Source organism: Eucyclogobius newberryi, unplaced genomic scaffold (genome assembly GCF_026437365.1).
Source record: "Eucyclogobius newberryi isolate DKJ021-1_F unplaced genomic scaffold, fEucNew1.0.hap1 SCAF_3, whole genome shotgun sequence".
Taxonomy (NCBI): Eukaryota; Metazoa; Chordata; class Actinopteri; order Gobiiformes; family Gobiidae; genus Eucyclogobius; species Eucyclogobius newberryi.
In genome coordinates, this window is record NW_027315945.1 from 38,263,578 (window position 1) to 38,275,877 (window position 12,300).

General features: G+C 49.2%; 2 protein-coding genes across 2 annotated transcripts in view; both read left to right on the forward strand.

Moving 5' to 3' along the window:
• popdc1 (popeye domain cAMP effector 1) overlaps positions 1-10,121 on the forward strand; it is a 29,363-nt gene extending 19,242 nt beyond the window's left edge. Inside the window, exons 8-13 of the mRNA XM_072461525.1 lie at positions 1,011-1,135; positions 2,533-2,720; positions 3,513-3,621; positions 3,702-3,869; positions 5,246-5,387; positions 8,596-10,121. Of these exons, the coding sequence (XP_072317626.1) occupies positions 1,011-1,135; positions 2,533-2,720; positions 3,513-3,621; positions 3,702-3,869; positions 5,246-5,387; positions 8,596-8,729 (866 nt within the window). The 3' untranslated portion in view covers positions 8,730-10,121. The remainder of the gene's footprint in view (positions 1-1,010; positions 1,136-2,532; positions 2,721-3,512; positions 3,622-3,701; positions 3,870-5,245; positions 5,388-8,595) is intronic.
• LOC140374472 (importin subunit alpha-6) overlaps positions 1-12,300 on the forward strand; it is a 136,844-nt gene that overhangs the window by 76,958 nt on the left and 47,586 nt on the right. The gene's annotated exons all lie outside the window — the stretch shown is intronic.

Genomic DNA, 12,300 nt, shown 5'->3' on the forward strand with positions numbered 1-12,300 from the left:
CCTCCACACAACCTCCACACAACCTCCACACGGCCTCCACACTACCTCCACACGACCTCCACACGGCCTCCACACGGCCTCCACACGACCTCCACACGACCTCCACACGACCTCCACACGACCTCCACACGGCCTCCACACGACCTCCACACGACCTCCACACGGCCTCCACACGACCTCCACACGACCTCCACACGACCTCCACACGGCCTCCACACGACCTCCACACGGCCTCCACACGGCCTCTACACGGCCTCTACACGGCCTCCACACGGCCTCCACACGGCCTCCACACGACCTCTACACTACCTCCACGCGACCTCCACACGACCTTCACAAGACCTCTACACGACCTCTACACTACCTCCACACGGCCTCCACACTGCCTCTACACTGCCTCCACACTACCTCCACACGGCCTCCACACGACCTCCACACGGCCTCCACACGGCCTCCACACGGCCTCCACACGACCTCCACACGACCTCCACACGACCTCCACACGACCTCCACACGACCTCCACACGGCCTCCACACGGCCTCCACACGGCCTCCACACGACCTCCACACGACCTCCACACGGCCTCCACACGGCCTCCACACGGCCTCCACACGGCCTCCACACGACCTCCACACGACCTCCACACGACCTCCACACGACCTCCACACGGCCTCCACACGGCCTCCACACGACCTCCACACGACCTCCACACGACCTCCACACGACCTCCACACGACCTCCACACGGCCTCCACACGGCCTCCACATGACCTCCACACGACCTCCACACACTAGAAAAGTTACACAATGCATAACCAAACCCGGAGAATGTCCTTTCCAGTTCCCTGCCCCTGATTGCGGCCCTGCCCCTGATTGCGGCCCTGCCCCTGATTGCGGCCCTGTCCCTGATTGCGGCCCTGTCCCTGATTGCGGCCCTGCCCCTGATTGCGGCCCTGTCCCTGATTGTGGCCCTGTCCCTCCTCACGCTGTGCACATTGCGCCCCCTGCAGGCTGTGGCGTGTTCATGCTGTGGGCGGCGCTGTATCGCTGTAACCTGGACGTCCTGGTGTGGAACCTCGTCTTCCTCGTCGTCAACTTCATGCACCTGTTCTTCCTGCTCTACAAACGCAGGCCTGTGAGTGTCTTCTTCTGTCTTTTGTCTTCTTTCTTCCGTCTTCTGTAGTCTTCATTTTTTCTTTCTTCATTTTTTTCTCTCTTTATCTCCTATTTTTCTGTTTCTCTCGCTTTCTGACTCGTTCCCTTCTCTATTTCTAATTATTTCTCTCTTTTTTATCTCCTGTTCTCTTATTTTACAGAATTCTACCACTTTTTATCTTTTGCGTTTTCCTCACTAATCTCTCTGTCTTTCTCCTTCTCTTTCTTTGTCTCTTTCTTCTTTCCTTTTTTTTTATCTTTTTCTCTTTAATTTTTTCACTTTTTAGTCCATTGGTCAAATGATGAACCAGATAAAGTGTGAGATGTGGAGTTTTGAGGCTTCACAGAGAGAAAATTCACAAATAAACTTCTATTTGGTGAAAAGAAGAAAACGTTCATTATTTTTGACATTTTGATTTAATAATGTTTCTGTCTTTGTCGTAAAATTGTCTTTTTTTTCACGTGTTTTAGGTTCTGAAAAACAAGAAAAGTATTATTTTGTCTTTCATTTTAAACCAAACCTTAAAGCAACACATCAACCCAAAAGGACAAAAAACAACTGAACCACCCAAACTGCACCACCCAAACTGAACCACTCAAACTGAACTGAACCACCCAAACTCAACCACCCAAACTGAACCTCCCAAACTGCACCACCCAAACTGAACCACTCAAACTGAACTGAACCACCCAAACTGAACCACCCAAACTGAACCACCCAAACTGAACCACCCAAACTGAACCATCCAAACTGCACCACCCAAACTGAACCACCCAAACTGAACCACCCAAACTGAACCACCCAAACTGAACCACCCAAACTGAACCATCCAAACTGCACCACCCAAACTGAACCATCCAAACTGAACCACTCAAACTGAACTGAACCACCCAAACTCAACCACCCAAACTGAACCACCCAAACTGAACCACTCAAACTGAACCACCCAAACTGAACCACCCAAACTGAACCACCCAAACTGAACCACCCAAACTGAACCACTCAAACTGAACCACCCAAACTGAACCACCCAAACTGAACCATCCAAACTGAACCATCCAAACTCAACCACCCAAACTGAACCGCCCCAAACTGCACCACCCAAACTGAACCATCCAAACTGAACCACCCAAACTGAACCATCCAAACTCAACCATCCAAACTCAACCACCCAAACTGAACCACCCAAACTGAACCACCCAAACTGAACCACTCAAACTGAACCACCCAAACTCAACCACCCAAACTGAACCACCCAAACTGAACCACCCAAACTGAACCACTCAAACTGAACCACCCAAACTGAACCACCCAAACTGAACCACCCAAACTGAACCACCCAAACCTCACCGCCGCGCTGTCGTCTTGTGGCGCAGATAAAGATCGACCGCGAGCTGAGGTCCGTGTACAAGCGCATGTTCGAGCCGCTCCACGTCAGAGAGGCGCTGTTCCAGAGGCTGACGGGACAGTTCTGTACCATCCAGACCCTGAAGAAGGGACAGGCCTACTCTGTGGAGGACAAGACCTCTGTGGACGAGCGCCTCAGCATCCTGCTCAAGGGAAAGTACGCGCTCAAGTTTGACTTTTCTCTCTTTCAACCGTGTTCTGACACTGTGACGCGGCTCTGAGAATCTTCTGCTGATTTTAACTCCATAAATCATCTCCAAGACTCGCTCTGAGCATTTCTGCCGTCGATTCGCGATCAGAACAACTGCGTGGCTGTCGGGCATCCACGAGAAAACTGTTGAATCGCTGTTATCAACCTGTGTAATTCCCTGCGCAACCAGTAGATGGTGCGGAAACTCAGTCAGAGCCGTGCGAAACAGCAACGATCCAGATGTTAATTCTAGTTCTAGTTCTAAAACATGATATGCCAAACTAAAGTTACTCAAGAGCAGGTTTGACGGCCGAGAACGAGACAAATAATGCGTAATATTTGTCCTTTAACGGTTACTTTAAAATAATATTACGCAACACTAAAAAGTAATGGCCCAAATAATGACTTGAGTAAGAGTAAAAAGGTATTTGGAGGAACTAATACCCCACTAACAGTTTGGACATAAAAGATTTTGATTTCAGTGAATGTCGTCAAGATTTGTTGTTATCATGAGGTTAATTTCCCTTTTTACACAAATTCTGTCAGTTTCACGCCCCTTTTCAGTCGACGAATCGATTGACGGAGAGTTTCTGTGACAACTAAAGCTCTAAACCTAGTGGACAAACTAGAAATGACACATACACACACAAAATGACAGTCCAAAGCAACGGCTAAATGTTAAATATCAAACCGATACCGCAAACCAACTGATGTCCTACTGTATAAGCAACCACCCATGATTTTATTTTATTTTGAAAGGATGAAGGTGTCTTACCGGGGCCACTTCCTGCACAACATCTACACAAACGCCTTCATCGACTCTCCAGAGTTCCGGTCGACCGAGATGCACCGAGGAGAGAGGTTCCAGGTACTCGACTCGCTCGGGCCGGCGTCTGGCGAAAGCTAGCGCCGTTTGGTGACGGGGCATCTGGTTTGCTCTGGCTGCAGGTGACCATCATGGCGGAGGAGAACTGCAAGTTCCTGTGCTGGTCCCGGGAGCGGCTCACGTACTTCCTGGAGTCGGACACGTTTCTGAATGAAGTCTTCAGATATCTGATCGGGAAAGACATCACCAACAAGCTCTACTCGCTCAACGACCCCACGCTCAGCGACAAGGTGAGAGGCCGACGAAGCGCCATGGCAACGACCTACGACCTGCACACAGCTCTTTGCCCAGTCTGTGATCAGTGTTCTGTAAGTGCTTTTGTGACATCAAAGGGCTTGTGTTCGGGGGACAGCGACCTTCAGCCGTCACTAAGGTTAGAATTATTTTCAGAACATGAACTTTTAACTCTGAGATCCGAGTACCTGCTGCAGGTTATTCTGCCATTGTGTCCTTGGGCAAAGCACTTCCCCATGTGACGTGTGATTGGTGAAGGTCTGAATTGGCCAAGTCTCCATCAGTCTGCCCCAGGGCAGCTGTGGCTTACCATGGACTGTGGAGAGTGAAACATTAATGCATGAACATGTGAGGTTTGAGTTCATCCTGTTTTGTCCTGCAGCTGAGGCTCGAGGGCTCAGAAAGGTCCTGTTTGCTACCCCCTACCCCCTACCCCCGCCCACATCCTGTACTTGTGATTATTCAGTCACACATGTCCCCATGTTCAAGCTCCTCCCCCGTGTTCAAGCTCCTCCCCCGTGTTCAGGCTCCTCCCCCGTGCTCAGGCTCCTCCCCCGTGTTCAGGCTCCTCCCCCGTGTTCAAGCTCCTTCCCCCGTGTTCAGGCTCCTTCCCCCGTGTTCAAGCTCCTCCCCCGTGTTCAGGCTCCTCCCCCGTGTTCAGGCTTCTCCCCCCGTGTTCAAGCTCCTCCCCCGTGTTCAAGCTCCTTCCCCCGTGTTCAGGCTCCTTCCCCCGTGTTCAAGCTCCTCCCCCGTGTTCAGGCTCCTCCCCCGTGTTCAGGCTCCTCCCCCGTGCTCAGGCTCCTCCCCCGTGTTCAGGCTCCTCCCCCGTGTTCAGGCTCCTCCCCCGTGCTCAGGCTCCTCCCCCGTGCTCAGGCTCCTCCCCCGTGCTCAGGCTCCTCCCCCGTGTTCAGGCTCCTTCCCCCGTGTTCAAGCTCCTCCCCCGTGTTCAAGCTCCTCCCCCGTGTTCAGGCTCCTCCCCCGTGTTCAGGCTCCTCCCCCCGTGTTCAAGCTCCTCCCCCATGTTCAGGCTCCTCCCCCGTGTTCAGGCTCCTTCCCCGTGTTCAAGCTCCTCCCCCGTGTTCAGGCTCCACCCCCGTGTTCAGGCTCCTTCCCCGTGTTCAAGCTCCTCCCCCCGTGTTCAAGCTCCTCCCCCCGTGTTCAAGCTCCTCCCCCCGTGTTCAAGCTCCTCCCCCGTGTTCAGGCTCCTTCCCCCGTGTTCAAGCTCCTCCCCCGTGTTCAGGCTCCTCCCCCTTGCTCAGGCTCCTCCCCCATGTTCAGGCTCCTCTCCCATGCTCAGGCTCCTCCCCTTGCTCAGGCTCCTCCCCCTTGCTCAGGCTCCTCCCCCGTGCTCAGGCTCCTCCCCTGTGTTCAGGCGGTGAAGCAGATGGACCGTCAGCCCAGCCTCTGCTCGCAGCTCTCTGTGATGCAGATGAGGAACAGCTTGGCGAGCACCAGCGACACCGACGACGTCCTGCACCAGATCCTCAGAGGCGGCTCGGGCGGATCCTCTCTGCGTGAGTTGCCGCTCCACAGACGCGACTGGACCCCGACTCATCTCGGGCCTTTAGTGGGAGAAAGTACCGCAGAAGTCCACAAACTTCTGCATTTCACAGCTCTTTGCGTCACATGAGACGGTCGCGGCGTGAAATGGAAAAGTGGAGCTTCTGGTGACGTGGCGCTCAGACTCCCGCGGGGATAAGTATTTAAATCACATCGTTAACGACATATTTAACTTGCAAAGGTGACATTTTAGCCCCGGCTGTCAGGGAAACGAGCGGGAACATTAACTCACTTGAGACTCTGAATAACAGTGTGAACTTTGCATTTAACTCGTCTGGGAATAAGTTATTTCAGAGACTCGTTTATATATTCACTCTCTCGTCTGCCACAGTTCTCCTGATTAAGAGTGATTAGTCGAGATGATTGTGAGGCGTATTTCGTATTTGTCGTCTGAATCGTACACATCTTAAATAACAAAAGACATCATCAAGTCAAAATGTCCAAAAAGAATAAACATGTATTTGTTTATTCGTTGTGTAATAAACCGTAAATGTGCCGGAATTAGAAACAAAAGGTTATTTTCTGTCCGTCGTGCCAAGACAGAAGTAGAGTAAGAGTTACTTCAAAGTAATGTCACTCGTGGAAGTACAGAGTAGTGAGCGATTACCGTATTTTCCAGACTATAAGTCGCACTGGACAAAAAATGCATAATCGAGAAGAAAAAAACATATAAGTCGCACTGGAGTATTACTTAGGAGCAGTAAAAGTACAGTGTCACTCAAAGAAGTACAATTTCTTGAAAAAGTTACTCAAGTAAATGTATCTGCTTCTTCTTCTTTTGCTTATTATTATTATGCTTACTCGTATGATTATAATTATGATTCTTCTTCTTCTTACAAAATCGGGAGATTGCCCCCCAAATTTCATCAGAATTAAGAGATAAAAACAAATAAAATAAATATAACGAAAACACTGGAATGTGCGTCACATGACACATGACACAGGACGCATGTCCGTCCCCCTTTTCGCTCCTCCACATGTTTCTGTATTGAACAGATGCAGCGTTGAACCTGTATTTTTTTTTTTCTTCGATTTGTCACTAGTTTCGGCTCCACTCACGTTGTTCATCATGATGTCGATTTCATATTAACTACTACCTGCACACTTTGCGCTTTGCATTCTGGGACAGAAACACGCCCAGCAGCGTAATCACAACAAACATGGCCGCGCCTGTGTCCCCCGCATGCTCCCCTTGCTCGCCTTTGCTACCAAAATAAAGGAGACGTTTTCCATCATGGACCGTTGAAGCCTGACCCCTGGACTGTTGAAGCCTGACCCCTGGACTGTTGAAGCCTGAGCCCTGGACTGTTGAAGCTTGACCCCTGGACCGTTAAAGCCCGACCCCTAGACTGTTGAAGCCTGACCCCTGGACTGTTGAAGCCTGACCCCTGGACTGTTGAAGCCTGACCCCTGGACTGTTGAAGCCTGACCCCTAGACTGTTGAAGCCTGACCCCTGGACTGTTGAAGCCTGACCCCTGGACTGTTGAAGCCCGACCCCTAGACTGTTGAAGCCCGACCCCTGGACTGTTAAAGCCCGACCCCTGGACTGTTGAAGCCTGACCCCTGGACTGTTGAAGCCTGACCCCTGGACTGTTGAAGCCCAACCCCTAGACTGTTGAAGCCTGACCCCTGGAATGTTGAAGCCTGACCCCTGGACTGTTGAAGCCTGACCCCTGGACTGTTGAAGCCTGACCCCTGGACTGTTGAAGCCCGACCCCTAGACTGTTGAAGCCTGACCCCTGGACTGTTGAAGCCTGACCCCTGGACTGTTGAAGCCCGACCCCTAGACTGTTGAAGCCTGACCCCTGGAATGTTGAAGCCTGACCCCTGGACTGTTGAAGTCTGACCCCTGGAATGTTGAAGCCTGACCCCTGGAATGTTGAAGTCTGACCCCTGGAATGTTGAAGCCTGACCCCTGGAATGTTGAAGCCTGACCCCTGGACTGTTGAAGCCTGACCCCTGGACTGTTGAAGCCTGACCCCTGGACTGTTAAAGCCTGACCCCTGGACTGTTAAAGCCTGACCCCTGGACTGTTAAAGCCCGACCCCTGGCGGTCACTCCGAGTCAAAAATGGCGACGATTTGGATCTTTTATTTTTTGCCTTCAAAGTAAAAAAAATAAGAATTTGCCTACCGACCCACTTGAAAAATGTTGGGTCGGGTTACAGCAAACAGACAATTTATCTGCGGTAGCCTTATTAGTATTGATTTGCTTCTGCTTATTATTATTATTATTATTATTTGGTCTCGTTGTTTACGGTTTGTTGTTTACTGTTTGTTGTTTACCTTTTGTTGTTTACCGTTTGTTGTTTACTGAAAGGTGCCGCTCTGGTCCGCTCACTCGTTCCGTCTGAACTAAAACACGTGGTTTAGACCGTTTCCTGGAGCGCGTGGGCGGAGCCTCCTCGTCGTCCTCTTCAAACGCATCGAGCTCGTTTCCTTTATGCAGATGATTTTCTCCGACAAAAACGTTCAAAGGCTTCACAGGCGCCGCGTTAGCCACTTAACGCGCAAAACAGACCAAAAGGGCCACTTCACTCCCTTTATTTTCATACAAAGCTTCATTGGGAAAGTGGTGGGCCTCCTACGCGGCCGCTCGTATCGCCGTAGCGACCGTGCTCACACCATTTGAGCTTAAAGTCGCTGTTTCAGTCGGAGTTTGTTTTTTAAATCGCTCCTGAATCATGCTGTTAAATCCAGAAAAGTACAAACATCTAGTATCAAACGTGCAGATATGTGTCGTCTGGAACTGCCGGCCTGTGATTGGTCCAGTCCCGCGCCACTCATGGTTTCAGGTCCAATCACGATCGAGCCTGACCAGATGAATCCTCCAGACTTTACGAACTCTCAAAAAACGAGAATCCGTCGTTGCTGGAAGTCGATCTCGGCGATTCGCAAAAAGACATTCCGTGGTTCGACGTTTGTGGCGCGGCTAAAGCTAAAGCTAAACCGAACAGGAAACGACTTCAGCTCTCGAGACATTATTTAGCTTCGCCGCGCCGCTACTTCCTGTTTTAACGTATCTTTATGTCATTCGGGCGAAAATGTCTGGACTTGAAAATCGACTCTGATCTTTGGACTGGCCCCGGTGGAGTTGCGGCCCCTTTCGTGGTGGTCCATTGTCGACGCCCCTTTCCTCACGCTCGTGTTCTTCGTTCGCAGAGTCCAAATCCCCGAGCACCAAAACATCGGCGAAGATGAAGCCGATCGCGGAGGGCCTGGAGGACGACGTGTTTGAGGCGGCCGGGGCAGCCAAGGCCAGCCGTCTGTCCAGCACGTCCACCGAAGAGGTCTAACCTGGCCCCGGGGTCTGACCTGGCCCCGGGGTCTGACCTGGCCCCGGGGTCTGACCTGGCCCCTGGGTCTGACCTGGCCCCTGGGTCTGACCTGGCTCCTGGGTCTAACCTGGCCCCTGGGTCTGACCGGGCTCCAGGGTCTGACCAGGCTCCAGGGTCCAACCTGGCTCCAGAGTCTGACCGGGCTCCAGGGTCCAACCTGGCTCCAGAGTCTGACCGGGCTCCAGGGTCCAACCTGGCCCCTGGGTCTAACCTGGCTCCTGGGTCTAACCTGGCTCCTGGGTCTAACCTGGCTCCTGGGTCTGACCTGGCTCCGGGGTCTAACCTGGCTCCTGGGTCTAACCTGGCTCCGGGGTCTAACCTGGCTCCTGGGTCTAACCTGGCTCCTGGGTCTAACCTGGCTCCTGGGTCTAACCTGGCTCCGGGGTCTAACCTGGCTCCTGGGTCTAACCTGGCTCCGGGGTCTAACCTGGCTCCTGGGTCTAACCTGGCTCCGGGGTCTAACCTGGCTCCTGGGTCTAACCTGGCTCCTGGGTCTAACCTGGCCCCGGGGTCTGACCTGGCTCCTGGGTCTGACCTGGCTCTGGACCAGAAGATACTTGGGTTTCAGAGTACTAATCCAGGACCGAACTTAGGATGAAGTACAAAAGTAAAAGTACTTTACTTAAAGGCGCTGTACCTGATACGTGTGATCACAGTTTTTCTTTCAGTCCACACGTCACTCACATCATTGTTCCACTGATGATTCCATTTCACTTAAAGCTCTGGAGCAGTCAAACTCAAACCCACCGACAAAACACGTTTAGTTTCACCTGCAAGTACAAACTGGAGGAACAAATATTTAGAACTTTAAAATATGACACTTTATTGTTGTTGCTTTACCCCTCGGGGCTTCCGTAGATGATCCGAAATATTCACTGCGATGAGAAAAGCACTTTTCACGAGCCCAGAACGACTTTTACCATCTAAATGCTAACAAACGTTAGCATGCTAACGGCGCACTTCCTGCTTTGAAGAGAATAAAACACTTCATATCCGGTACAGGCACTTAAAGTAAATATTACAGCGAATACTTTTATTTTGTACTTCACTTCATCTGTACTTTCTGTTCTACTGCGTTTGTTAAATTTGTGTCACGTTTTTTTTATTTTATGGTCAGAATAATTGAGATAATAGTTTAAACATGTTATGGCTATTAATATTTATACTTTTATCATAAAAAAACTACTGTATCGTATGTTTTTTTGGTGGTAAAATGATGGCGCCGTTGAAACATTTTTTAAAAATAAATCGGTGTTTGTTTTGTTGTTGCAGTTTTCACCTGAAACTTTTCACCGTGTGTCGCGCTCGTGTTCAAAATGTGTTTCACGTGGTGTTGTTTTGTTGTTTAAATAAAGTTTTGTGAAAAATACATTGTTTGTGCCGTTTTACTGAAGCACGTCGCCCCCTTCTGGACACGCACTGTATTTCACGCTGTTTAATTAAATCTAGAGTTATTAGAGTTTGTACTAAACACGGGTAAAAATCATAATCGCAATGATCAGTCACATTTATTGATGATCTTCTGTTGAACTTTGACCCGGTTTATGCTTCATATTTCTGTCGTTACTGTCCTCATGAAACAAAAACTGACACAAAGTTCAGCATCTTTTTGTTTAGCACAAATAAACACAATTGAAATTGCTTTTTCAACTCAAATGACGTGATTGTTGTTGTTTTTTGAAAGAACTTAAAGCCTCAAAGTGCATAAAAATTATGTCATTATTTTTACTTTGTTTATATTAAGATTGTATACTTTTTGTGCTAAATATTTATCATAATTGTACTTCAGTCCAGAGGCAATTTGAAAATGAAATGTAATGTATATGCACTTGTATCACGCACTTGTAATACGCACTTGTAATACGCACTTGTAACACGCACTTGTAACACGCACTTGTAACACGCACTTGTAACACGCACTTGTATCACGCACTTGTAACACGCACTTGTAACACGCACTTGTATCACGCACTTGTAACACGCACTTGTAACACGCACTTGTATCACGCACTTGTAACACGCACTTGTAACACGCACTTGTATCACGCACTTGTATCACGCACTTGTAACACGCACTTGTAACACGCACTTGTAACACGCACTTGTATCACGCACTTGTATCACGCACTTGTAACACGCACTTGTATCGGGCACTTGTAATACGCACTTGTATCGCGCACTTGTATCACGCACTTGTATCACGCACTTGTATCACGCACTTGTATCACGCACTTGTATCACGCACTTGTATCACGCACTTGTAACACGCACTTGTATCACGCACTTGTATCACGCACTTGTAATACGCACTTGTAATACGCACTTGTAATACGCACTTGTAATACGCACTTGTATCACGCACTTGTAATACGCACTTGTATCACGCACTTGTAATACGCACTTGTATCACGCACTTGTAATACGCACTTGTAATACGCACTTGTATCACGCACTTGTATCACGCACTTGTATCACGCACTTGTAATACGCACTTGTATCACGCACTTGTAATACGCACTTGTATCACGCACTTGTATCACGCACTTGTATCACGCACTTGTAATACGCACTTGTATCACGCACTTGTAATACGCACTTGTAATACGCACTTGTATCACGCACTTGTATCACGCACTTGTAATACGCACTTGTATCACGCACTTGTATCACGCACTTGTATCACGCACTTGTATCACGCACTTGTATCACGCACTTGTAATACGCACTTGTATCACGCACTTGTATCACGCACTTGTATCACGCACTTGTATCACGCACTTGTATCACGCACTTGTAATACGCACTTGTAATACGCACTTGTAATACGCACTTGTAATACGCACTTGTATCACGCACTTGTATCACGCACTTGTATCACGCACTTGTAATACGCACTTGTATCACTCACTTGTAATACGCACTTGTAATACGCACTTGTATCACGCACTTGTAATACGCACTTGTATCACGCACTTGTAATACGCACTTGTATCACGCACTTGTATCACGCACTTGTAATACGCACTTGTATCACTCACTTGTAATACGCACTTGTATCACGCACTTGTAATACGCACTTGTAATACGCACTTGTATCACGCACTTGTATCACGCACTTGTATCACGCACTTGTAATACGCACTTGTAATACGCACTTGTATCACGCACTTGTATCACGCACTTGTATCACGCACTTGTAATACGCACTTGTAATACGCACTTGTAATACGCACTTGTATCACGCACTTGTATCACGCACTTGTATCACGCACTTGTATCACGCACTTGTATCACGCACTTGTAATACGCACTTGTAATACGCACTTGTAATACGCACTTGTATCACGCACTTGTATCACGCACTTGTAATACGCACTTGTATCACGCACTTGTATCACGCACTTGTAATACGCACTTGTAATACGCACTTGTAATACGCACTTGTATCACGCACTTGTATCACGCACTTGTAATACGCACTTGTAATACGCACTTGTATCACGCACTTGTATCACGCACTTGTAATACG